This window comes from Trachemys scripta, chromosome 1 (assembly GCF_013100865.1).
Source record: "Trachemys scripta elegans isolate TJP31775 chromosome 1, CAS_Tse_1.0, whole genome shotgun sequence".
NCBI classification, from domain to species: Eukaryota; Metazoa; Chordata; order Testudines; family Emydidae; genus Trachemys; species Trachemys scripta.
The window spans coordinates 63,140,544-63,167,840 of record NC_048298.1 but is presented as its reverse complement, the minus strand read 5'-3'; the positions used below and the strand labels follow the sequence as shown (position 1 = coordinate 63,167,840).

Genomic DNA, 27,297 nt, shown 5'->3' with positions numbered 1-27,297 from the left:
TCCTCCATCCAGTGGCCTATCTCCGGCCACTGGAAAGATTTGCCAATAGTAGTCACAGGTAGGCCATAGGAGATTGCCTGCAATAGCAATACCATCCTCTCCATAAACTTAGTGAGCTCAGTCTTAAAACTTTGGGTTTTTGCCTGCACTATTTCCCGTGGAGGGCTGTTCCAGAACTTAGCTTCTTTGATGGTTAGAAACCTTCATCTAGTTTCAAGGCTAAACTTATTGATGGTCAATTTATATCCATTTGTTCTTGTGCCAATATTGGCCCTTAACTTTAACTCCTCTCCCTTTAGTAGAGTATGAATCCCTGATATTCAACCACCAAAAGCTTACAATGTTTCAGAGCAAAAGGTAGGAACAGATGCAAAGAACAACCTAAAGATTATTCAGAAGTGACAATCAAAACTAGTTCTGGGGCCTGGACTTGGGGCTTGACTGCGCTCATGACTGTCATAGGGCGCACTCCCTGGGTGGATCTCATGCCTATATAGAAAGGGACTCAGCCACCTCCAAGGCAGTTTCCCATTTGCTTCCTCTGAGAAGGGTGGACAGTGGAAATCAAAGGGAAGAGTGCATGGGATATGCAGCAATCATGGACATGCTTCTATTTAAGTCATGGATTTCTATTTAAATTGCTGATGAGAAAAATATAAGTAACAGAGGAATCATGGGTGCACCAATATTACTAGCAAGCCCTTGACAAGATACCCACCCTTCCTCAGCTGCTGAGCCTGCCCACAATCCCACTAAGTCCACAGATCCACCTCTTCCTTTCTAGTTGCTGAACTGGAGTTCAATTACCCTTACAAAATGTCTTTGCAATCTCAACAGCTACACTACATGCAAAAATCCTCAAAACAAGCACTCATTCCCCTCCCAGATGATAAATGTGCCCAGTCTAATCCCACGTGCAAAATCAGCCAAAGTTTTCTACTATATCTTTTTGATACAGAGTGACCAGAACTGAAAATGATATCCCAGATACGGTCACATAATTCCATTATGTGAATAAATAGTAATATTATCAGTACTACTGTCCATTCCTTTCCTTGAGAATCCTAACATCTTGTTTATTTTTATTACAGCTACACATTGAGCAGAGATTTTTGCTGATGTGTCAATGATGCTCAGGTCTTTGAGTTGTTACAGTTAAATGTAGAACTTAAAGTTGTCTTTTCCCAGGTCAAGGTGCTTCTGCCAACATACTTAGTGCCCTCCTTAAGGAATTGGAAGGATTACATTTTGAGGAAATGAAAGAAAAATTAATAAGTATATTTTAGTGATAAAAGATGGGGGCAGGGAAACCATACCAAAAATATGTGAAAGGTCTAAAACCAAGAAGAAGAAGAAAAAGAGGATAATTTAAGGTGTTAAAAGGAGTAATGGGAAACAACTGAAAAAGGCACAATTTGGCTGAATATAGGAAAAGCCTGACAGTGAGATTAGATTGTAGAATAATCTCATCAAGTGGGGAGGGGCTTATTGGTTAGGATTTAAAACTAGACCACACAAAACAGTGAAGATAAATGGGAAATACTCTTGCATCAGCAGGGAGGTGGACTAAATAGCACATTAGGTCCTTTTCCATCTCACACTTCTGTCATATGAAAGCTAGTTTAGTGTAGCTATCAAAGAATACTAGAAATCTGGATTGACCAAAACAGGAAAATCTGAATTGGCTCTATTGATAGCCAGCAAAACAAAAACAAAAAAAACCTATAACGTTCAATTGTGCTAGCTTAATTTAGATATGATAATGATGTAAAGGTGTCTATCATGTTTACGATCTTCTTGTTTACTAGGTTTTACAAACATTACACAAGTGACTGTGCTAGCTATCTAAAATTCTGCTCTCAGCTATGAGAAAGAAATACAATTTTACCAAGAGAAGTAGTACTTATCTTACATGAAAGATCACATACCTGTTTGAGGTTCCCACTGAGTGCTGCGTAGATTGCTCTCTCATATCTATTAAACTGCTCCTAATACATACATTTAAAAAAAAAAAATCATCTCTATTAGAGTTCTTGTTCAACCTCATAATCACTTGAAATTTTACTAGATACCAATCCATTATAACAGGGTCAATTCAGCAGCTTCCAAGAATAGTTAATGACTGCTGTTTCAACGAAGGGCTAAATATACCTCCAACCCCCAAGATACCTTATTAGGCAATACTATATTGAGTTGGGAGAAAGGGGAGATTTTTCCTGACCCCAGTACATCATCTTATGCCGAGAAGAATGAAGATCAGCAGTCCCTGTAATGATATCTTAGCTAATATCTACAGTTTTGCTCTTATTTCTAAAAAAAGGACTAATCCTTTTTAGATATTTCCTAAGCCATTTGTCTCAGTCATGATGCCAGTTTCACAGATTAATTAGGATACACAAATATACTACACACTTGAGGAATCCTTTCAGAAACACTGAAAACAAATCCCCCTGAGATGTAAGCACAAAGGGTAGATTCAGCTGTATGGAAGTGAGTGTCAGCATCACTTGATTTCAGGAAAAAAAGTTTACCCATTAACAATATCAAGCACGTAATATTTATCTTACATCTTCTGCCATTCGCCAACAACTGATTTTCCAAATGCATCTATATGGATTCCCTTCCACTGGTTCCAGCTCTGTTCCTATATGTAAAGAATAATTTAAAAAGCAGTGGGTATTTGAAGTTTCATAGAATCAGAGTTCAAGGCCAGAAGGGACTACCAGATCATTAGTCTGACTTCCAGTATACATCACAGGCCACCAACACCACTCAGTAGCCGCACACTAAACACAACTGAAATTGGACCATCCCACAGGGGACTAGACTACTATGTGCCACAGACAGAATAGGAAGTTGTTTTTCTGCAGTGTGGTGAGCATGTTTTAAAATTACCATACACCTCTACCACGATATAACACTGTCCTCGGAAGCCAAAAAAATCTTACCGCGTTATAGGTGAAACTGCGTTATATCGAACTTGCTTTGCTCCGCCAGAGTGTGCAGCCCTGCCCCCCTTTACCGCGTTATATCCAAATTAGTGTTATATCAGGTCGCATTGTATCGGGGTAGAGGTGTACTTCAAAAGTTTAGCTGCAGTTTTGTTCTTAAACAAAAACTTAATAAACATAAACAGACCTTTTTACTCCCACCGCTGGGCTGAGCCAGAGGTAGGGACATGGATTGAGGGATACCTCGCTAAAAGAAAATATGGCAAGGCAGGGCGCCAACTGGCACATGGATCTGTGCTCACTCATCTTGGAAAGGGTATATACGAGAGGAAGACTCTGGGGTGGGAAAAAGAGGCTATATACAGGGTACACTGGTGGGACATGGAGAAATAAGGAGATATAGGAGATCCAGATACAGAGGACTCAATCCTGTGAGATATTGGGTACTCTGGCTCTAATTCAGCAAAGCACCTAAAGCATATGCTTATTATTATTATTATTATTTTTTTTTAACTGGACTGGATCCAGACAGGGCTCGATCCTACAAGGTACTGAAGAAGAGGAGGTAGAGAACTTAAAGCTTTCCATGTGGCTCAAAGCATCCCCTTTCCTCCATTGTACACCATCCTCATTACACCAGAAAGGGGAAATTCTTACCACCATACTTTTCATTGACTTGTTAACAGCTGCAGGAATGGAATCCTGCTTTGGTGAGCTCAGGGGGGCACAGTGCTTGGATAGCTGGGATAAGTTAGATAGCACAAAAGTGTGTGATGAAAGATTAAAAGACAAAGGCGAGGGGCTGTCTGGAAACCTTAAATATTTGTTTCCCAGTCATTAAGGTTTGAAGCTTTAAAAAAAATGTAGATGAGTGAGAGTATCTCAATGAAGTAATTTTTGGTGCGTTAGCAGGATTCGGTTGAAACACTTTCAAATTTAATCATTTTTAAAGAAATTTCAATGTTAAAATATTCATACGGTGTCAGCTATAAAGACAAAGAAGGTTCCTCCCCACCATACACCTGTGAAAGTGTTTTCAAAACATAAAAGGGCCTTAAAATGACAGCTAAGAGCTGTGCTTCCTTTAGACAGATCCAGACAACAAGAAAATCCTATGCCTTCTTTCTGGGTCTACTTCAGATAAATTTTGATCTAGGTACCTCCATTTACATTCGGATCATGGTACAGTTTCCACCCTTCAAGAGTTGCAGCTCTCCAGGCCTGACCACATCGTTTGCACAGGCGTTGTGCCTGTAAAACAACAAAGGACATTCTGAGCAACAGTTTTCAAGGCAGCAAAAGCACATGTAGTCTCCTCTAGCGATGCATAGATGTTGGAACATGGTTAATCATCAAAAGTGTTTCTTTGCACAAACTAATGTGCTTATATTTTGGCAAGTCTAAACTCAAACTAAAAGGATCTTAAAATAAAAATTCCAGGTTTTATTTTTTCATTGGTTTTATTTTCCAGTGATGTATATAAGACTTTTCAGTAGGTATTTTCAACAGCGCAAGAGAAGTACCATAGTACAACTACCTATCTTTTTCATCAAGAGCTTTGCTGGCTTAACCCATTGTCGTATATTCTTCACTTCTAACTAGTTTTTAGGGCTGTTGATTAATGGCAGTTAACTCACGCAATTAACTCAAAAATTAATCACGATTAATCTCAGTTTTAATCGCACTGTTAAACAATAAAATACCAATTGAAAATTTATTAAATATTTTGGATGTTGTTCTACATTTTCATATATATTGTATTCTGTGTTGTAATTGTAATCCAAGCGTATATTATTTTTTATTACAAATATTTGCACTGTAAAAATGATAAACAAAACAGTATTTTTCAATTCACAACATACGAGTACTGTTGTGAAAGTGCAATTTACAAATGTAGGGGTTTTTTTGTTACATAACTGCACTCAAAAAACAAAACAATGTAAAACTTCAGAGCCTACAAGTCCACTCAGTCCTACTTCTTGTTACAGTAATTGCTAAGACAAACAAGTTTGTTTACATTTACAGGAGATAAAGCTGCCCGCTTCTTATTTACATCACCACCACCATTGCAAGGTATTTATGTGCTAGATATGAAAACATTCGTATGCCCTTTCATGCTTTGGCCACCATTCCACAGGACATATTTCCATGCTGATGACGCTCGTTAAAAAAAGTGTTAATTAAATTTGTGACTAAGCTCCTTGCAAGATAATTGTATGTCCCCTGCTCGGTTTAACCTGCATTCTGCCATATATTTCATGTTATAGCATCAGGGGGTAGCCGTGTTAGTCTGTATCCACAAAAACAACAAGGAGTCCGGTGGCACCTTAAAGACTAACAGATTATTTGGGTATAAGCTTTCATGGGTAAAAAACCCACTTCTTCAGATGCATCTAAAGAAATAAATCTGTTAGTCTTTAAGGTGCCACTGGTCTCCTTGTTGTTTTCGTGTTATAGCAGTACTGGATGATGACCCAGCATATATGTTGTTCATTTTAAGAACACTTTCACTGCAGATTTGACAAAACACAAAGAAGATACCAATGTGAGATTTCTAAAGAGAGCTACAGCACTTGACCAAAGGTTTAAGAATCTGAAGTGCCTCCCAAAATCTGAGAGGGACGAGGTATGGAGCATGCTTTCAAAAGTCCTAGAAAAGCAACAATCCAATGCAGAAACTACAGAACCCGAATGCCAAAAAGAAAATCAACTGTCTGCTGGTGATAATGAAAATGAACATGCTTTAGACTGGATTGCTTTGGATTGTTATCGAGCAGAACCAGTCATCACCATGGATGCATGTCTCCTGGAATGGTGGTTGAAGCATTAAGGGATATATTAATCTTTAGCGCATTTGGCACATAAATATTTTGCGACGCCGGCTACAACAGTGCCATGAGAATACCTGTTCTGACTTTCAGGTGACATTGTAAACAAGAAACGGGCAGCATTATCTCCTGCAAATGTAGACAAACTTGTTTGTCTGAGCGATTGGCTGAACAAGAAGTAGGACTGAGTGGACTTGAAGGAGCTAAAATTTTACATTTTTTTATTTTTAATGCAGTTTTTTTGTACATAGTTCTACATTTGTAAATTCAACTTTCATGACAAAGAGATTTCACTACACTACTTGTATTAGGAGAATTAAAAAATACTATTTTTGTTTATCATTTTTACAGTGCAATACTTGTAATCAAAAATAAAGTGAGTGCTGTACACTTTGTATTGTTGTAATTGAAATCAATAGATTTGAAAATGTAGAAAATATTCAAAAATATTTAAATAAATGGTATTCTATCATCTTTTTAATTGCACAATTAATCGCTTGACAGCTCTAGTTGTTTTAGATGAAGTCTTTTATAGTTTCTGAAAATATGCCCGTTGGTGCAAAGGCCTAAAATCCATCTTTTTGGGTGAAATTTTTCGAAATTATTGAGGGAATTAGGTACCCAACTCTCAGGTGCTTTGGAAAATTCCATCCTTTGTGCTGATAATATAAATCAGGCTATATACTGCCATGAATAGTCTTACTCAAGAAGTCTGCTTCCTCCAAAGCCAATTTTGGTACGCATCTACTCTAGCTATATGAATATATAGCAGGAGTAAAAGTGATAGGGGAGGAAAAAAAATAGGCTTGTGTGGATTGTAAGTAAGCACACACTGTTGAAGGTTACTCATCTCACACCCAATTACTTACTTATCTAACTTATGTATCAATTCCATGACTGACAGAATAGTGAGGCAGACTGTGTTAAATGGTCATGCTTTCTTTAGTCTTTTCAAGCTGCAGTGTCTGCAATAACTTGTCACTTTTGGGAATGATGATGAAGAGGGAAGAAAACTGAAACACTGATAGCTAGGGATAGTGGGATAATACTTTCATCTCTAACAAGTGACTATATTCCTATGTTCCTAAGATTGTTAAGATCTTTGGAGCAGGAACTTCTTCCCCTCATTATGCATGGGTACAGTGCCTACATCCCGGCAGCCCCTAGCCCACCACGGAGACCTTCAGATGCTACCATAATACAAATATTTAATTATTAATCATGAAAACCACTGGCACAATGGGGAGCCTCTACCCAAGAGAGATGCAGGATAGGAACTGCAAGGGTGCTGCTGAATTGAGAACACAGCACATACCACGGCAGGCTGATTTCACAGTGACAGGGTTGTAATTCCCCTCAAATTTGTGGGCAATAGTAGATTTGCACCACAAATTACGTAAGGTATTTAAAAAAAAAAGGCAGAGCTACATTCAGCCAAAGGATTAATGGAAGAGAAGAGTAACCTCTTTTGTGCTGGTCAAAAGCACAACTCCTACTATCCTATTCATGCCTATCCAGGAGTTCTTCAGAGAGATTTGACTACTGAAGCATTTATGGCTTGCCAGGGACAACAGAAAAAGGAGGAAAAAAAGGAAATGAAGTAGAGTCATCTTTCTCCTAGTAAACATGAAATCCGGGTGCTATTTTCATAGCTTCAAATCGGAGTCATCATTAAGAAAGGAAGCCATTCTTAATTTTACCACAGCCATGTAAAACCATCATTAAATGATATCAGCAAAGAGAAAAAAGCACCCTTGCAATTCAGTACTAGACGGAAACCCAAGAAGAATCAATTATGCTATTTTTCAAATTTGTACAGCGCTCATATGCGAAAAAGGAGATGCACAGGATAATTTAATAGTTTTGAAAGGCGCAGTTTACAAGCTCTTTCAGATGTTAACTGTATCATACAGCACAGAGCAGTCAGTACTAAGCCACTTTAGTACCAAGCAGTGCTACTAATGTGCTGGCCTGACAGCCCTAAGTCCAATTTATCTATCATAATGCCTGCTCTCAACCCAACGTTGCACTGGTTTAACTAAAGGTATGATTTTAAATTCAGTGTGGACACTCATATCAGTTAAGACCGGATTTATAGCAGTTTAGCTAACATGTGACATCAGCACCTGTAATCGGATGAAAGCTAAACTGATATAAGCATGTCTACACAGAAGTTTGTAGTGGTTGAACTAAATCAGTTTTTATAATGTTTGAACAAGTCCGAAGGAAAGGGAAGGACACTACAGGTTTCTGTGGCTTACCTCATCCGTCATCCCAGCTCTGATAAGAGTGAATAGGTACTTGAGTAACCTGGCATCATCTTCTCGATCCAAATCATCGAGTGGCATTTTCTGTCTTATGGGGGCATCTGGGTCCTACAAGAAAAAAAGAAAAAGGAAGGACAATGAATCCTCCATCCCCTATACTGCAGATATTTCCCTCTGTATGCATGTCTCAAAGGTTATGAATGATGGTAAATCCATCTGTACTCACTTTCCCATGTTGACAACAGTCTGACTAGTCTGCATAAAAACTGGCATTACATTCCTGATCTCTCCTCTTTGCCTCCCCAGTCACTGAGCCCGAGAGATTACTGTTAATCAATTTCAATCCTTTCGCCTTCCCAAAAGCCCTGTCCTCTTGCTCCTTTCACCACAAACATTTCCCCCTTGTAATCTGCCTCTCCAGATAGCAGACCTTTTCCTTTCCTACCTTTACCTTTGAGTTCTTCAAGAAGGCCATTTACAACTGTTACAGTGACTTCCTCTCTTCTCACTTTCTCGTGGATCCACTCCAGCCTATTTTCTGCTTTCTTCAAAGCACTGAAACCGCTCTTAACGCCACTAACCACCTCCTCCTCACCAATTCTCAAAGCCTATGCTCATCTTTCTTGACTTTGCCTCTGCATTTGATACAGTTGATTACTCCTTCTTCCTGGATAGTCCTCCCTTGGTTTTCAATGCACAAGAAATAATAATGGGAGGAAACCAGAAGAGGATGCTAGCACCCAAAGGCTCCAAACAGAATCAGGGTTTCATTGTGCTAAGTGCGGTACAAAAAGTGTGTCCTAGAGAGCTTACAAATAGTGCTGCACATTCAATTCAAACAAACATTTTGTTCTTACTTTTAGGTCCCTACATCACACAGCCCAAATCTAAATTGGACATGGCCTTCTTTCATATTCCCCACTGTTTTTCTCCACTCTGCCAATATCAACCTTGATACCCCTTTTATTACCTTGCTCCATAAGCATCTGTCCCTTACATTTGGCATGCCCTCCCCAAATCTGTTCATCAAGCTAACCTCCTTTGTCACAAAAATTATTCTTGTAAGGTTTTTGGAAGTGAGGTTTTAAGTGAAGGGGCAAAGGTAACTAAATTAAAAAAATAATTTTAAAAAGGGAATCAGAAAGGCACTTGCACAACATGATGGTTTGAGTAATCATGTTATTTATTGCCACTTGTCTTTAATCCACTCCACCCTCCTTGATCCTTGTTGATTTATGATTTTCACATGTAGTGTCAAGTTAAATCAAGCTTATTTGCTCTTCTGGGTAGAGATACTGTTTGTTTTGAAGCACCTAACATTTTGGGGCACTTAAAAAAAAAAAAAGTACCAATAAAGCCATTCACCTCAATGAATAGCTAAGAAGTATTTCTACTGAAAAAAAGGGGAAGGTGGAAAGAAAAACGAAATCCATGATGGACTAAAGTCGGATGCCCAGAACAATAAAGACAGTGTACATAATTTCCCCAAATGGTCAAGGCTGCTATCATAAAAAAGAAATCTACTGCAGGAGTTTTTCCATTTTTAAGACAGAACTCCTGAACTTTTGGGGAAGTTGTGCTGGGTAGGAAAAAAAAATACTAATTACCCCAAAAATCCAATTTACACCTACTATGAAGCCAAACATTTTAAATTATACTTACTAGTTCAGTTACCAGGGGACGAGTACTTCCAATGTATGTGCTGAACTGTCGCTGCTTCAAAATATGTAGAGTGTTCTCCCTAAAAGCAATGAGAAGTGTTCTCTTTAAAGAGACATTTAAGATATCAAATGTTTTTTTCAAAATGGCACATCAAAACAAAGTAATGGATACTTTGATTCTTCACAAGATGGGTTCTCAGTGTACCAATTTCTACAGTTTACTAGAAGGCCTGTCATCTATAATACTGTTGTGTAAATATAATTCAGCTAAAAACATGAAAGTAGCCCACCAACTGATATATGATCAAATTCACCTAGATTTGTTTCATTCATCCAAATGATGGAATCATTTCAGTGTGGTAAACTAGATTGTATATTAAAATTCTAAAGTCTAGCACACTCAGTTCACTTCAGGATTCCAGAACTTATCATTGGCCTTTCAAGTCTGATTTAAAATCCATGGTGGGATTTGTATTTTCTGACCTGAACCCATTGCTGAGAATGAATATGACAAGAACTACTGTTGCCAAGACGTTATAGACACAGTGACAAGGACTTGAGCAAAGAAATAAAAAGGTGCAAGTGAAGGGACAGATCATTGTATTAACACACAAATGTGAACTATTTCATCCATCTTAAATAATAAGATTACTATCAGGCAGCTACCTATTAATTATTTCTATTGCGGTAGTACCTAATGACCTCAAACAGTGATTAAGGTACTATTGCACTAGGCATTGGATAAACTATACTGATAGTCCCTTGGCAGAGAAAAATTACAATCTAGGATTTTGACAATTGAATAAATAGACAAAAAGGGGTAAAACAAGGCAGCAACAAAGGCAGGTGTGTTTGCATAAATTAGCAAGCACAGTGGTGTCAGTAACCTAGCCACTGTAGACAAATCAATTCTTGTCTGTTACATATATTGCTCACAAAAATAAATAAATGTGAAGTTAATGATTTGCCTCTAGGTTAAATTAAAACCACTCACATTACACCACTTTTGTTTTCCCTAAAGAAATGCACTGAATTCTCTTTTTTGGGGAAGTCGCCGTGTCAACAGCTGACCAAAAAACATCCTTAGCTTTTAAAAAGCTGGCAACTCCTTTCATTTTCTTTTTTAATTCTTAGAGGTATTTTAAAAACTAACAGCAAGTTGTAAAACAGCTTTATCAACCAGTTTGCTTTAATACTTGTAGGAAGCACGCAGTCAGTGTACATAATACAAGAGAAAACTTCTCCATGACCCTTAATGATGATTCAATAACTCACCAATATACAGATTTTGCATAGAACTCAATGTTGTCAGAGAAATCTCCAATTTCATCCTTGGCAATGCTCTCTAACCAATCTACCACCAGCTGGAATATAAAATTAAGCTGTTTTTTTAAAACACTCCTGTTACAAATATAATACCAGCCTCCCAGCCCAATCCCAGCCTATTCATTATCTTTGTATCCTAAAATGTATATACATCTCCAGATCACTGCACCCATATCTCCTAAGTAACCAAGCATGACTGATTGCGTGTTCAATCCCAACTTTTGTTAGCCATTCCTGTTACAATACTGATTAGCAGCTTATTCTGCTCCATATGTTGGCTAGTAAAAGATAGAGCTAGCCTCGTCTGGCCTAAAGACTCCTAATCCTCTACCCTTTTCATATTAACTTCAAGAATGTATCTGGCCTCCATCAATGCAGAAACGAAGAAACTTTTGCCTTCACAAAAAGAACCGTGCATACAATCCCTAATGAGGTTATATAACCAAGGAAACCCATTTTAGAGAAACATATAGTGCTAGAAGCAGTTTAATACGCTACATAGCTTTGTTATAGTTTATAATGGAGTATAATGAATATCTAAAGCTTGTTAGCTTATCTACTCCCATATCTTTCTCAATCTTTAAATCATACCTGGCTTTGTCGAACCAACGAGTCTTTCTGAAACAAGATGCCTACAGCCGTCTTTTCACTAGCATTTAGAACCTATTTAAGAAAGAGCTTTTATTTTTTAATAAAAAAATAAACAGTGTCAGAATATAAATGGCAAAAACAAGAGAATTCAGGGAAGACAAATTAATATCATATCCACTGACCTTCTACAAGTTTTATATTGGTAGCTTAGAAAAAAATAATGCATTATATCAAGATAGAACAGATATACTTTCATATACCATAAAATAAAATTACGTCTAAACATGAGATTGCAGAATCAGTCCATAGGTGACATGTTACAAGTTAGATAATGGTAGCAGATACTGGTATACTTTGGATCCCAGTCAGGTTATTCAAGTATTTATTTTAGATTTCTACAAAAATAAAAATAGGCACTAACTCAAGGTTCTAAGTGCCCTTGCTGTAAGTTACAAAATGAAAAACTGATCAGTCAGCACAACACAATATTCCCCTTTTGCCAGACAGATCTAACTCCCATTAAACTCTCACCAAAAGTAGGAGAAAGAGGCTCTTGCTAAAACCTGGAGGATTTTTTTTTTATTTATCTCATCTTAGACAATGAAAATCGAATCAGTTTAATTTTTGTTTACATTCAGTTTTACTTTCAAGTTCTGAGTGGTGAAATATTTGGGTTGCAAACAAAGAAGACAAATGTATTTAGATTTAAAAGCTGTCCCTTAAAAAAATAAAAGGGCTCTCTATAGCATGAAGCTTACCGCAATTTCAAACATTGTTTCATCTTCCAGGGCAGACTGTATTCTATCTCTAGAGACAAAAGTACAAAATTTTATTAATGGTTAATACGAAAAAAGTTAAGGTTGTGTGTCTCCCACTGTAAGTCTTCCCTACAAATACAAATGAAGTGAAGAAGCCACTCACTGATCGATCTAGCATTCATGTTTAATACCTATGCAATGACAAGTTAATTGTGACTCTTATGAACATTTATGCAACATGTTTACACTAAGCAAAGCTGCTTAACTATTTTTCCATGCAGAATATAAATCTGGTAGTCTGTACATCCAAGTGACTAACTCATTGCAAAAGTAAAACCAACATACTTTTCAAAAAATTACCTGTAAAGTGAGGACAGTAGTCTCCAGGTTACCATCTCTTGCTTGAGAAGCCACAGAACACTGGCAGTCTTTGAAAACTTCTGCTGTCCAGGAGTCGCTCGGTAAACTATTTTCCCCAGTATATTCACCTGATGTCGATAATGATAAACAGTATGTTATCCATTTTCTATTGTGTTTCAAGCCATTAAAATAATTTTTGCATTACCCTGAGTACTCTCTGTTAGCGAAGATAGATCTTAAAACAAGCAAGCACCTTTCATTTCATTAGTTGGGAGCAGAAACACTAAGGCTATGGCTACACTACAGAGCTTTGCAGCTGCGCTGCTGTAGCACTACTAGTACAGATGCTCTAAGCCGACAGGAGAGAGCTCTCCCGCCGGGAGCAGCGGTAGCTATAATCGGCAGGAGAAGCTCTCCCACCGACACAGCGCTGTCATTAGGTCAGTGTAACTTATATCACTCGGGGTGGTTTATTTACACCCCTGAGAAACGTATCTTAGGTCGGTATAAGATGTAGTGTACACATGGCCTAAGCCTACCCCAAACTGCCTGAACAATTGCAAATTGTCAGTTTTAAGTATGACTCATTAACTGAAGGGAAACATATTAAGTCCTTGTTACAAGCTGCATGAAACACTTATGGGGCCACACGTAAAACAAGACCTAATAGAATCTGCCTAGAAACAGAGGCAAAAAAAAGCAAGGAAGCCAAGTGCTAACCTGTGAGCACAGTGTGACCCTGGGAAAAGCTAAAGAGAACTTTTGGGTCTCATGTTGCAGGGCTCTACTGGGAATGCAGTGGTGAAAGCAGCAGCATGTTCGGCCACTGCCCCCAGGAGCTAGTGCCCCATTCTGTTAGCAACTCCAGCATGGCTGTACTGCCCCCAGTTCTGCCCACTGGCAGCTGTCCCTGGTCATGCTAGTGGGTGCAAGCATCTCGTACGCCCCCGGACAGGAGATGCAGGCTGCTGCGTGGAAGGGACTCGTGTCCGGGGACCTACAAGCCGCTCGCACACACTAGCACGACCAGGGACAGATGCTGGTGAGCCTGGTGCCTGCCCCAGTGGGTGGGGCTGGGGCAGTACAGCAATGCCAGAGGAGCTGCCGGTGCAGGCTCCTGGGAGCAGCATCCTGAAATGCTGCTGCTTTCGCCGCTGCAGTTCCTGGTAGAGCCCTGCAGCTTCACGGATACCGATTTATATCCGTAGATACGAACTTTGTATCTACGCAGGGCTCTACCAGTTTCCAAAAAGAAATTGTGAGCTGGTCTTCCTGCTGAACCAAGATGGAGCAAATGAGGGCGATGCTTGAATAAAGATGGATAAAGGAATTTAAAACAAGATCTGGAGGCTTCACAAAAGGAAATAAAGCAGCATCTGGAGAATTCTCAGAAAGGGCTGAAGGTTGACTTGCAGGTGAAAAATCAAATCTCTGTTGGAGAAAGAACTTCAAAGTGTCCAGACAGGTTGTGAAGCCCAGCTGCAAAGCTCTCAGGCTGGAATGGCAAGACAGATCATAGAGGTGACCAGCAACCTGACTGCCATAGATCAGAAGTCTGGTCTCCATGATTTCATGGAAACCAGGTAAGCTTTAGCCCACTTGGAAAATTCAGCTCCAGAAGGAAAACAAAGCGTCACGGATGACTGTGGAAGGCAGCTGTCCGGATGAGGAATTGAGCCAGCCAAAGGACTTGGGTAAAACTGGACATTCACAACACTTTCCTACCACATTTGTAAATCAGAGGCCCAGAGAGGAGAGGTCCAGCTGTCCCAGCTCCAGTGGTGCAAAAACTCACTACCTTTGAGAGAATGACTCCATGTGAGGCTTATGTGGTTCACTTCAACATTATATATCAAAGTAATAGTTGGGAAGAGGGAAAGAAAGGAGAATTACTAGCAGCCAACTTGAGTGCTCAAGCTCTGATTGTGCAGAACTTAATCTCAGAAAACAGTTATCCAGAACTGGTACAAGCCCTGGACATGCAGTTTAGAGTTAGCCATCAAGCTGATCTGGCCAGGGCACAGATAAGAGCTAGGACAGGGAAAGAAGAAACCCCACCTGACCTAGAAGAGGACCAGTAGAGACTTGTGTTCTTGGCATACCAAGATACCAATGAGGCCTCCCAGGACAAGTTGGTGATGGACCAGTTGATAGATGCTCAGCTGGACTTGGACTTGCAGATCAAGTGAAATTTGCCACAGAACTTGAATCTTTCCTTGCAGCAGTGCATGATAAGCGGAAACAACCACTAGCGAGGAATATAGAAGCGGATTGCCATGTGTCCTGTAATCATAGCTTTGTGAAAGAGGGGATTCTAATCTGATTCATGATCTTAGTGAATGACTAGAAACAGTGATAAATTTTGTTTGTAAAAGAAGGGAAACTGGCAATGACACAAAAATTAAAGGAAACAGTTCAGTTAAATGCTGGTAATGTTTTAAAACTGGGGACACACACAAAAAAAGGTTTGCTATAAATTTAACACAGGGCAAGACAGACTGTTGGAAGTGTCTAGTGAAAGCCTCTCGTTGTTCAGGAAATAGGAGTACACCAAGCTGATGGGGATAAAGTTTCATGGAGGAGCAAGGATCAGCCCCATTGTGTAACTGCCCATATCTGACCAAAAACTAACAATAACTGGAGTCTGGCTAGCGTGCGTAATAGGATCTGTAAATCAAGCACAGCGGTGACTGATGCTGGCTCAAACAAAGTTATTAAAAACCAGATGTTTTTTAAAAGGCTAGGGAATCAGGGATCCAACACTGAACCATCTAACCAGTCTTAATGGAGACAGTGATGGGGACAAGGGCATCCATCCAAAAACTGGACTTTGGAACTCGAGCAAGGAGTCTGGGTGGCAGAAACAGTGGATGAGCTTGGATTTCATTAGGGTTAGTAACGGTAATGAATAATAGAATATCAGGGTTGGAAGGGACCTCAGGAGGCCATCTAGTCCAACCGCCTGCTCAAAGCAGGACTAATCCCCAGACAGATTTTTACCCCAGTTCCCTAAATGGCCCCCCTCAAGGATTGAACTCACAACCCTGGGTTTAGCAGGCCAATGCTCAAACCACTGAGCTATCCCTCTGGTGTAATCAATGCCAGGAAAGGTGTCTTACAAATTCTCTTTCAAGATATGGCCCAAGTCAGACAAATGGCTTGTAGGCAATTGTTTTGCAGTGACTGAATTGTCCTGCTTCTAGAGGTAGAAATCATTTTAACAGCTGTATCAGTGGTTCCCAAAACTGTGGGTGACGACCCCATCAGCAAGTGAGGAGGAGAGGGGGTGGAGTTGGGTGAAACCTGGTTACAGGTGGAGTTAAAACCTCATTCAAACCGATGTGTTAATGCACCCTTCACTTAAGATAGCTTTAAGAAACACTTATGGGGGCATACCTAAAATAAGGCCTAATAGAATTAGCCCAGAAACTAGCACCAGGTTGATAGCGGGGGCATTCCACTAGGTGTTGTGAACAGGTGTGTGGTGGTGTATGAGAGAACACAAAGCAAGAACAGACAAGAACAGAAGCGCAATGGCAAAAAAAAAAGCAAGGAAGCCAAGCATTAGCCATGAGCACTGTGACACAGAGAAACGCAACCTAGATGGAGCTACTATAAGGTGGATACATAACTGGTTGGAAAACCATTCCCAGAGTAGTTATGAGCGATTCACAGTCAAGCTGGAAGGGCATATTGAATGGAATCCCACAGGGATCGGTGCTGTGTCCGGTAGTGTTCAATATTTTCATCAATTATTTAGATAAGGGCCAAGAGTGTACACTTATAAAATACACTTAAAGTTTGAGGAGGATACCAAGCTGGGAAGGGTGACAAATACTCTGGAGAATAAGATTAAAATTCAAAATGATCTGGACAAACTGGAGAAATGGTCTGAAGTAAACAGGATGAAATTCAATAAGGACAAATGCAAAGTACTCCACTTATGAAGGAATAATCAGTTGTACACATGCAAAATGGGAAATGACTGCCTAGGAAGGAGTACTGCAGAAAAGGATCTGGGGGTCACAGTGGATCACAAGCTAAATGAGAGTCAACAGCATAACACTTGCAAAAAGCGCAAACATTCTGGGATGTATCAGCAGGAATGTTGTAAGCAAGACACAAGAACTAATTATTTTGTGGATTAGGCCTCAACTGGAGTACTGTGTCCAGTTCTTGGCACCACATTTCAGAGAAGATGTGGACAAATTGGAGAAAGTCCAGAGAAGAGCAACAAAAATAATTAAAGGTCCAGAAAACATGACTTATGATGAAAGATTGAAATAACTGGGTTTGTTTAGTCTAGAGAAGACTCAAGGGGGACATGTTAACAGTTTTCAAGTACATAAAAGGTTGTTAACAAGGAGCAGAGAGAAAAATTGTTCTCATTAACCCTGGGGATAGGACAAGAAGCAATGGGTTTAAATTGCAGCAAGGGAAATTTAGGCTGGATATTATGAAAAACTTCCTGTCAGACACCAAAATAAATTGCCTAGAGAGGTTGTGGAATTTCCATCATCGGAGGTTTTTAAAAGCAGGTTAGACAAGCACCTGTCAAGTATGGTCTAGATAATACTTGAGTGGATTAGAAGACCTCTTGAGTATCCTTCCAGTCCTAGGAGTCTATGACTACTCTATAACCCCGGGAAAAACTACAGAGCGCTTTTGGGTCTGGTGTTGGCTAAAAAGGCCTGGGGCTGTAAGTTAAGAAACTGCTCCTTTTGTTTTTGGTTCTCGTGTTCAGAGGAGCAGGACTTTGTACATTACTTGTAAATAAATAAAGTGCCCAACTCCTTCCAACTGTAACATCCAACGGGCCCCAAAATTTGACTAGCAGTTCTGGTCAGAAAGGAGAAACATCCTAGTTTCAGCAACACAACCTCTTATGAAAGGAAATACAACTTGAAATTTTTACAACAATTTACCTGGTTATTACAAGTATTCTCATACTCTTCTACAAGTTCAAAAACGGTAGTTGAAGTGTGCTTCAAAAACGAATGCAGAAAATCTGAGTACATACTCATAGTAGCTAGAACACATTAAAGAAGAGTCATGATAGCATGCCATACTTTGTGAAAAACTGAAAACACAAAGAAATTCTCTTGATGACAGAGTAATTTATATTAAACATTTTCAAGCACTATACAAAGCTCTATTTTTCAATAAAATCTCATTTGCAGCTCTTCTTTGGTGCAGTCATGATGAAAATAAAATGCAGACACTTACATGAACTATGTACACCCTGCAGAATGTCATGCAAATTTACCACCGCAACTAAGAAAGTGAATTACATAAGGACACAGCAATTATACCACATCTTTTGCTATAGACCTGGTTGTATGAGAAAGCTTTAGAGATATACCAAAAGTGCCTAGCTCCATAAGATGCAGCTGTTTTACACCTTAAATCTCTAGAACTGACAGATTATTTGTGACTCCATATCGTAAAGAACTCTCTTTTCTCTCAATAATGATTAACAAGTTTCCTGAAGGTAACTTCAGTCACAAGAAAGTTCACAAAGTATCGTCTCCAGCCAGCAAGTAGAAGGAATTGGGGGGGGGGGGGGGGGAGAGGGAGGGGGGAAGAGTCAGGCAAGAATATTCTGGAAAAACATTACAATAAGGAAGTGGAACATACATCTAAGAATTGCATAAGATAATAATAGTTTCGTTATTTTGTTGTGAAAGCTCAAAGTCATCTCACCAGCTTCTCCGGGATCATCCTCACGCAACAGAACAGCACTCATGGTGACATCCTCTGTCACATTGGACAAGTCTAGGTTTGTGTACATTCCTGTATGCTGAGGTGTGAGTGCAGCTGTCCAATTGCTGTCATCCAACTAAAACACAATACAGAGAAAAATAAAAGCAATTTTAGACTGTCAGGAGCTTTCAAGCTTCTTCATTCTATGATTATTTCTTATGGATACAAGCAAAGAAGCTCTAGAAATTAAAAATGACTCAGCTTTTAGAAATGTTAGATTTGCCTTTTAAAAAGGTACAAGTCTAGGTGTACATGTTTTTCTAATCTAATGGGAAGGATGCAAAATTTCACTCTTAAAATACATATCCTCCTCTCTCCCTAAGCCGTATTATGTCAAACCCTAACTTGGACTGAAGTTTTAAGTTGTCCAAAGTGGGTGAAAAGCAACAGAATAATTTTAACCTACAAGCAAGTTAAGAGAGCTGCTGGGGAAAAAAAAAAAAAAAAAGGTCACAGAACAGAGCCAAAAAGTGACATAAAACAGTTTGAATTAAAACAGTTCATTAGGAGTATTCAAGGCTTCAGGTGAGGTTATAAGATTAAAGGTATGTTTTAGGAATATTCTACATTTTCAAATATATTGATTTCAGTTACAACACAGAATACAAAGTCTAGATTGCTCACTTTATATTATTTTTATTACAAGTATTTTAATAATATTTTGCAACGCTGGCTACAACAGTGCCATGCGAACGCCTGTTCTGACTTTCAGGTGACACTGTAAAAAAGAAGTGGGCAGCATTATCTCCTGCAAATGTAAACAAACTTGTTTGTTTGAGCGATTGCCAACAAGAAGTAGGCTCTAAAGTTTTACATTGCATTCAAAAACAAAACAGTTATTTTTTTGTACATAATGCTACATATGTAAGTTCAACTTTCATGATAAAGAGATTGCACTACAGTACTTGTATTAGGTGAATTGAAAAATACTATTTCTTTTGTTTTTTACAGTGCAAATATTCGTAATAAAAATAAAGTGAGCACTGTACATTTTTTATTCTGTGTTGTAATTGAAATCAATATATTTGAAAATGTAGAAAACATCCAAAAATATTTAAATGAATGGTATTCTATTATTGTTTAACAGCGCAATTAACCCGATTAATTTTTTTAATCGCTTGACAGCCCCAATACAAACATGGACGAAGGAAAATACTTAAGTTTGATGAGATACGGCGATCATTCCTTTTGGTTATTTCTGGGGGAACCTGTGGTAACTTCTCCAGATGAGCACAGCAGCAAGCTGGCTGAGAGTGACAGAGACTGGAGCTATCACCACAATGACAAGCATCCTAATAATCATCACCATGGCTACCATCACCAACACTACATGCTAGGTCCCAGTGATTTGTCATTAGGTCTTTTCCCTGACCCTGAGGGATATTCTCACTGAATGAGGACAGGGAATCAGACATCATCATCTTCATGGTAGTATGTTAAGCACCTCCTGAAATGTGAACATAGGTCCTTGCTATTCTCCAACCTGTTTTTCAAATTCCATTCCCACATTATTCCTCCTGCTTCTCTTCTATCTTGGCCTTTTTGCCTTATAGCCAAATGAAGAGGGAGGGATGAGACCTACTAGTTTTAAGTTTGAAGGACAGCCTAAATAATTTAGAAGACTTGTCTTATTTTTAAGAGACTTTGGCAAATGGGAACTTATGCTTCAGTCACTTTCAGTTGGGCATACTGAAAGTTTTCCCATGCTGACCTTATATAGTCAGTTTAATTCACTGACTACAGTCGATCCCTCTGTTCCTTTAATAGTTTAGTTGTAAATATGAAACATGTTTTGATAAGAGACGTTTATGTATACAAAACATTTAGGGTAGTTTTGTTTAAAAAAAAATAAACTTTATATGTTGTTGTGTTTTTAATTAAATTCTAGTTATCCTAATGCAGCTTGATACAAATCATGAGCAAAAAGATTAATACATAAGAAAATTATCATTTTCTAATATTCAAAATGTACAATTAATAGGAATCTGAAAATATTAAGCAATAAAATAGCTTAATAAATGTATACAGTATACAGGTATTTTGCTCCTAGGTAGCAGAAAGATGTACCAACTCCAATGTAAAGGCTCTATTTAGTTATAAAGCAACAAGTTTTAATGGTTATATTAACCATTTTGAGAAGACACCTATCTTTAGAAAATAACTGAAATACAAATGGAAAAGTTGATTAAAATTGAGGATTTAAATTGAGGTTTTCCATTTGGTGATTTAAATAGCTTTGGTTAAAAGCAAACCACCCTGCTTATTTCAAAATGTATGTGAACACAGTAAGCACTTCTACCTTGTCATAAGGTTCATATGAGCGAAGAAGGGAGAACAACATGCCCTATAATCTTCATACCATAGACAGATGGCCAAAGAATCCAGGAGTATGCGTAAATTGAGGGGATTTCCCGCCTGTTCCCAGGATGGTAGACATATCTAGCTGCTTTGTGGAACCTCGTGTTTGTGGAGTAACTGAAAAGCAAAACAATATTTTTCTAAAAAGGAAGTTTAAGGCTATGGAGCTCTGTTGCCCAAAAAAATCAATAACTGAGATTGTAAATGTACTTATGAAGTCCTACGTTCAGTTCACTAAGGAAAGAGCTGAACTGTTTCTCTCTCAAAGTTTGGGTAACATTATCTTTACTATTATTATTTGGGCTTTGTCAGCATGCCTGCTGCTACACAGAAAGAAACATTGTCTCAGCATTAACGAACTTTAAGACAATTACAGAATAAAGTCTTTGAGGTAAAATAGAATAGTGAGAAAAAATATAGAAAACAAACCATTTAGTGTTTGTGTAATCACGAACTACAATTTACGATACATGGAAGTGGAGAAGGAAAGGGGGAGGGGGACAAAAAAAACTAAACAAACAACTTACAGGACTGGCGAAGCAATGACCCTGGAGTTCGGGGAACTATCTGGCCTCTTGATATTCCATTACCAAGACTGTCATCCAGTGATGCAAGAACTGGTGGACACGTTAAGAAAGAATGCCGTAAACTCCATCTCAGGTCCATTACAAAACAATTGTGAGTGATTTATAATATAAATAAGCCGTCTCTGCTAATAGCACCTTTAGAAATCCTTAAGATACCATAAGGAATGTATATCTAGTCCACTAAATTTAACAAGGCTAAGAGATAGTCCCTGTTAGATTAGCTTGAAATATTTGCCACAGACTTAATAGCTAGAGGACTAAGGTTAAACCTACTAACCTTAGGTAGATACTGAAGATGAGTGTGCGGATGGAGGGAGACTCACAGTGAGGGGTCTAGGAGAAACCCTCTGGGAAGTATTCCAGATGCACAGGTGCTGGGATCGAGGAGGGTATTATATCTGCTTAATCTGAAGTTCCACCCCTCACAGAAAGAAAAGGAAAAAAAAAAAAAGCTTTCTACATCTGCTCTCTAGCTACATAAGCCTGCTAGTTGCTTTGGAGAGGCTGGGGGAGAAGAATTCTCTTCTCCTCCACCTTTTCTTCAATTTGTTTTGTGGTTCCTCCTACTCAATACATAACTCCCATGTGTGATTGCTTCTAGATTTGCCAAGCAGCATGAAACTCACATGATTCCTGTCAATTTCCCTACTAGTTTCCCTGCTGTTCTTCAGAATTCTGAAAAGGATCAGCATCTTGTTAGTTTTATTCTGTAGTTGCTTAGGAAAGCTACCAGCAACAGCAGACATGCTGGACTCCTTTGCTCTCAGTTTCAGGAAAATATTACTGCACTAATTCGCACATAGAAAATTGTTCTCTCAAACATAAAAACTATTTTTGAAAGCAAACCATTAAATTCTGCAGAAATTGATAACTTATGCCCATATACACTCTTACATAAGTTTCCCATGTCCTGGATAAATTAATTATTCAATCCCTGATCTAAGTATATTATGAAAATAACCTAGATCCTAGAACATATTTTGACGTTTAAAACAAACATAACAGAGGAGCTAGGGGAACTCTACAAGACAAAACACAAATTATTGCAAAACTGTCTTCTGATAAATATACAACTGTCTCAGTTTAGTCCTAAAGAATCACTTGGAAAAGTTCTGCTAAACAGGCAAGGTGGTGTAGTATGCTGCTAAATACACAATAATATTCATTTTCCAAATCAAACTAACCTGGATTTTCTAGTTTCACTAAGAGTTATTAAAGGGAGACTTAACTGAGAATCAAGTCAAATTAAAAATAAAACAAAATATGGAGTCAAGATGTTCCAGGAGCTTCACACACCCCAAGCCACCCAACCAATCTTTGTGCTTGTAAAATCACATTTTTATATTTTTAAAAATATCCCCCCTTCTCCTCTATGAAAACCTCATGCGAACATAGGAAAAACTGAAAGACTACATAGGGGAAACAGTGAAACACAAATTGCTGTTGAGCGCACAAGCAAATTAACTGAAAGCGTAAAAAAGTTTTCCCTAAACTCTTTCAGTTATAGACAGAAGTTACTTTTAAAACAGTAGATATAAAGTTCTCAGAAATTAGATTAACGTATACTTCAATGTAACTTTTGACTTCAAATGTGTATGAAATTAAAGGATTATGTTTTACAGTACTCTTCACCTGACAAGAATTCAATTTTTGGAAAGTCTTCATTTATTATGAAAAGTTAACTGCTGCATTCAGCAATCACAATTTTTATACCCTTTAAAACAGGCAGAAAAAAACCTTGACAGAAAAAGGATACTAGAAACTCTTTTTTTAGAGCTCTGTTTCCGAGCAGGCCTGGTCACGTCTACATCTTGTGGGGATGACATCTCTCCAAATTCATTCCTACAAAATAGGAATATAGTTGCTATAAGTAAACACATTCAGATTACATTTCCCAAAAGGATGAGAAGTGTAGCCAGTAACTTTATAGCACTAACTCAAAAATCCAATAAAAAAAACTAATATCAAAAAAAGAAAAACTTAAAACTGGAACTCCAAATACTGATATCTATCCAGCAATAGCCTTTATTTAAAAAATTCTTGTGGAACACTTGATTCTCATAATGCTGTTGAGGCTGCAGTGTTTAAGCCAGGGGGGTCAAACTTACTGACCTTCCGAGCCGCATATGACAATCTTCACAAGTCTGAAAGCCAAGGCACACCTGCTGGGAGTCAGGGCTTCAGCCCCACGGAAGGCGCCTGCTGGGGCCCGAGGCGGGGTGGTGGAACTTGGGGCTTCTGCCATGTGGGGATGGAGGTCTCGGGGATTGAGCTCTGGGAGGTACCTGCTGGGGCTCTGGGCTTCAGCCCTGCTCCTGCTGAAGCCCCAAGCCCCCGAAGGCGCACCCCACAGGGCTGAACCTTAAGACCCCCCCCTTCCCTGCAGGGCAGAAGCCAGAGATGTGGGGGGGGGCACATGGGGGTCACATGCTCCCCCAGATTTTTGCAAGAGTTTGAGGGCCCTGCTCAGTCATGTGGTGCCACCGCTGTGCCCCCTCCCTGAACAGCAGCTGCTGGAGCTGGCAATCTGGGAGCTGTGGCCATGGGGAGAGGCAGCAGCAAACAGCTGGAAACTACAGGGAGAGACACTGCTTTTGCTGCTGCCTCTCTGTGGAGCTAAAGCATCAGCCCCACCCTGCAGCTCCCAGCAATTTGCTACTCCCTCTCTATGCAGAGCTAACACCTGGGAGCTGCAGGGAGGGGCCAATGAGGATAAGAGGTGGGCGGGGGGGGGACATGACTGGAGCTGTAGCGGGGGCTGAAACTTTAAATTGTGCCCCTCCACTTCAGAGGCAGATTAAGCTTTTGTGGGGCCCTGGGCCAGAGCAGATGGGGGCCCTTCCCCACCCCTTCCACCTGCAGTCTCCCCCGCCTCTCCCCCCAGTGCTCCTGCTAGGGAAATGGGTTCAGGGCCTGGGGGCTTGCCCCACCCAGAACTCCTGCTGGGGAACAGGGGAAGCCCCCGTGTCCCAACAGGAGCACCAGGGAGGGGGACCGAACAGGGCAAGCTCCCCTGGGCCCTGACCACATTCCCCGGCAGGAGAACCGCGCAGGTGGGCGGAGTGGGTCGGGGCACAGGGGCATCCATTTTTCCAGTGCCCCATGGCTAATCTGCCACTGCCCCACTCTGAGCAGGCACCAGTCATCTCTGGCAAGCACCTAGTCCCACCACCCCACCATAGGGCAAAAGCCTCAAGCTCCCTTCCACAGTCTGGTAGGCAGAGAATGGGGGGGTTCCACAAGCCACACTAACTGTAAAAAAGCGGCATAGGGCTTGTGAGCCACGGTTTGGCCACCCCTGGTTTAAGCCATTAGAGTACTTTGAGAAAGTTGTGCAAAAAGCCTTAACATGGCACATTTATGCAAAGAATTTTTAAAATCTATTTCTTATGCAAATGTTCTATATAATATTTAGAGACGCTACAGATGGAATACTACGTAACTTTAATTGTTTTAGACTGTTTCCTTTTCAAATAAATATATAATTTTTCTTAAACTCCACAAGTCAGAAATTGAAACTAAGACCTGGTCTACACTATAAAATTATTTGTGCGGATTATTCACACCACTGTGCAACATGGTTATACCAACCTACCGGCCGGGGTACACAGCACTATGTCAGCAGGACAGCTTCTCACACCAACGTAACTACCACCTCTTGCAGCTTCTCACACCAATGTAACTACCACCTCTCAGAGAGGTGGAGTTATTAAGCCAAGGGAGAGCAGCAGCCATGTCGCTATAAATTGATAGTGTAGACCTGCCCTAAACTGCACTGAACCCTCTCTAATAGGCAGATGCTAGTCTCTTTCATAGTCAAAATTAGACTGGCTATCCTCAGCAAAACTGAACAAATTTGCCTGAAATTCCAAATCTTGCTGATCTTACAGTATGGCAGTTTTTTTCTGGGTCAGTTTAAGCAAATCAGATGTGTTCAAGAACTAGGAAGTTTAAAATAAAAAAATAGTGACGTGATCTCACTTCGCGTATGTTTTCCTAGATATTTTGGTTCAGCATACTTCCAAGAAGTTGATCAGTGTTTTGGAGAGAGGGAATGATTTAGCGTCCACTTTCAGTAGAAATCTTGTGCAGTGCTTAACTCTACATAGGCTCCAAAACATCTCATGTCCATGGGGTTCCTAATCTAAGTGAAAAACTGCCAAGGCTACAGAGCCCCAGAAGTCAATTTACATGCACTGGGTAGCATGGAGCTTCACTTAGATTAATAGATTTTTAAGGCCAGAACAGACTACCATCTAGTCCGAGGTCTTGTATAACATAGGCCCAAGAACCTCTTCCAGTAACTTCTATTTGAGCTATGTATATATTTTAGAAAAATATCCAGTTTTGATATAAAGACTTCAAGAGATAGATAATCCAGCATGTCCATGGATACGTTGTTCTATTGATTAGTTATCTTATTTCTAGTTGAAGCTAGACAAACTCAGATTTCCAACCACTGGATCTCATTGTACCTTTTTCTGACAGATTAAAGACCCATCTATCATCAGATTATTCTTCCCTATATAAATATCTGTACACCATGATCAAGTCACCTCTTTACCTTCTCCTAGATAAACTAGATTTAACTTCTTTAGCATCTCACTGTAAGGCAGATTCTCCAGGCCTCCAATTAATCTAGTAGCGCCTTTCAGAGTCCCTGATTTGCACAATACAGACCTGCATTCTTGGTCCTAAATGTATGACGTTGCATTTAGCTGTATTAAAACATATAACAAGATCTAATGGCTTGAAGTTGAAACTAGACAAATTCAGACTACCAATATCCCCATTGTTAAAAATGTGTGCAGTAACTGAGCATTGGAACAATTTACCAAGGGTTATGGTGGAATCTACACTGGAAGATTTAAAAACCAAGACTGGATATTCTCCCAAAAAGATATGCTTTAGTTCAACCTGAGCAACTGGACTGGAGGCAGCAAGATTTATTTTGGAGAAGTCCCATGGCCCGGCCCAGGTTACGCAGAAGGTCAGACCAGAGAGCACAACAGCCCTTTCTGGCTTTATGATGTGTTCACATGACCCCCCTCCCCCACCCGGGTCTGTATAACTGATCTGTCCCCCACCGCGATTGACTGCTCCCCCCGTGTCTGCCACCACTCCCGAGAGCCTCTCTGCGAAGTCTGCGCTGTGGGGGCGGGTCCCTGAAGAGGCTCCGAGAGCTGGTTCCCGCAGCGTTTCCATGGGCAGACCCCGCACTGCTCCCCACACGCAGAGGGCTCCGAAGGCGGCCCTGGGCCAGCAGGCGAGAGGGGAGGGCCGCGCTCCCCGGCTCTCAGGGGCTGTAACGCCTCAGGGGAGGCGGGAGAAGCGAGCGCCAGGGCGCGGAGCCACCGTGACAGTAGGGGCCTTGGCTCTCTACGGGCCAGGCCCTCCCTTGCCCCGGGCCCCGCTCGGCTGCCGCGCTCACCTCTCCATGGCCCGGGCGCCAATTCACGCCGGAGTCTCCAGCCCGCCCGGCCGCTTTCCGGAAGCGCCTGGGTCCTTTGAACCGGAAGTTAAACGAGACCGGATTTGCCGGGGAAGGCTCGCTCCTACATTGCGCACGCGCGTAGCGGCGGCCCTGTGCTGTGCATTCGCGTTTGAGTTAAAGCGAGGAGGGCGGCGCGAGCGCCCAGGCCTTGCGCGCTCACCCCGAGGCGGAGGGGCCTGCCCCTCCCCCTCCATCGCCCGCCTCGCGCTCAGGGGCTGCACACAGACCCTCCCGGGTGCGCGTGGCCAATGCCGGGGCTGGCGCCGCCCAGCGCCGGGCTCTGCAGCGGGACTCCGCCCCTCGGAGCAGCCTGCGCGCCCCCTGGTGCCTGCTGCTCGCCCAGCCCAGCCCGC

At 40.5% G+C, this 27,297-nt stretch overlaps 1 protein-coding gene across 2 annotated transcripts in view; it reads right to left on the bottom strand.

The window, feature by feature from the left end:
• Positions 1–27,083, bottom strand: part of NUP107 (nucleoporin 107) — a 39,316-nt gene extending 12,233 nt beyond the window's left edge. Inside the window, exons 1-15 of one of the 2 annotated variants that reach the window (XM_034770993.1) lie at positions 26,882–27,083; positions 23,207–23,292; positions 21,391–21,480; positions 20,865–20,980; positions 18,446–18,581; positions 17,668–17,771; positions 12,743–12,870; positions 12,383–12,431; positions 11,625–11,696; positions 10,983–11,071; positions 9,709–9,787; positions 8,041–8,154; positions 4,112–4,202; positions 2,568–2,644; positions 1,929–1,988 (exon numbers count right to left, since the gene is read on the bottom strand). In XM_034770993.1, coding sequence (XP_034626884.1) covers positions 1,929–1,988; positions 2,568–2,644; positions 4,112–4,202; positions 8,041–8,154; positions 9,709–9,787; positions 10,983–11,071; positions 11,625–11,696; positions 12,383–12,431; positions 12,743–12,870; positions 17,668–17,771; positions 18,446–18,581; positions 20,865–20,980; positions 21,391–21,480; positions 23,207–23,292; positions 26,882–26,889 — 1,299 coding nt within the window. In that variant the 5' untranslated portion in view covers positions 26,890–27,083. Of the gene's footprint in view, positions 1–1,928; positions 1,989–2,567; positions 2,645–4,111; positions 4,203–8,040; positions 8,155–9,708; positions 9,788–10,982; positions 11,072–11,624; positions 11,697–12,382; positions 12,432–12,742; positions 12,871–17,667; positions 17,772–18,445; positions 18,582–20,804; positions 20,981–21,390; positions 21,481–23,206; positions 23,293–26,881 lie in introns of those variants that run through there. The other variant, XM_034771003.1, reaches the window with a different exon arrangement.
• Between the last annotated feature and the right edge of the window lie 214 nt (positions 27,084–27,297).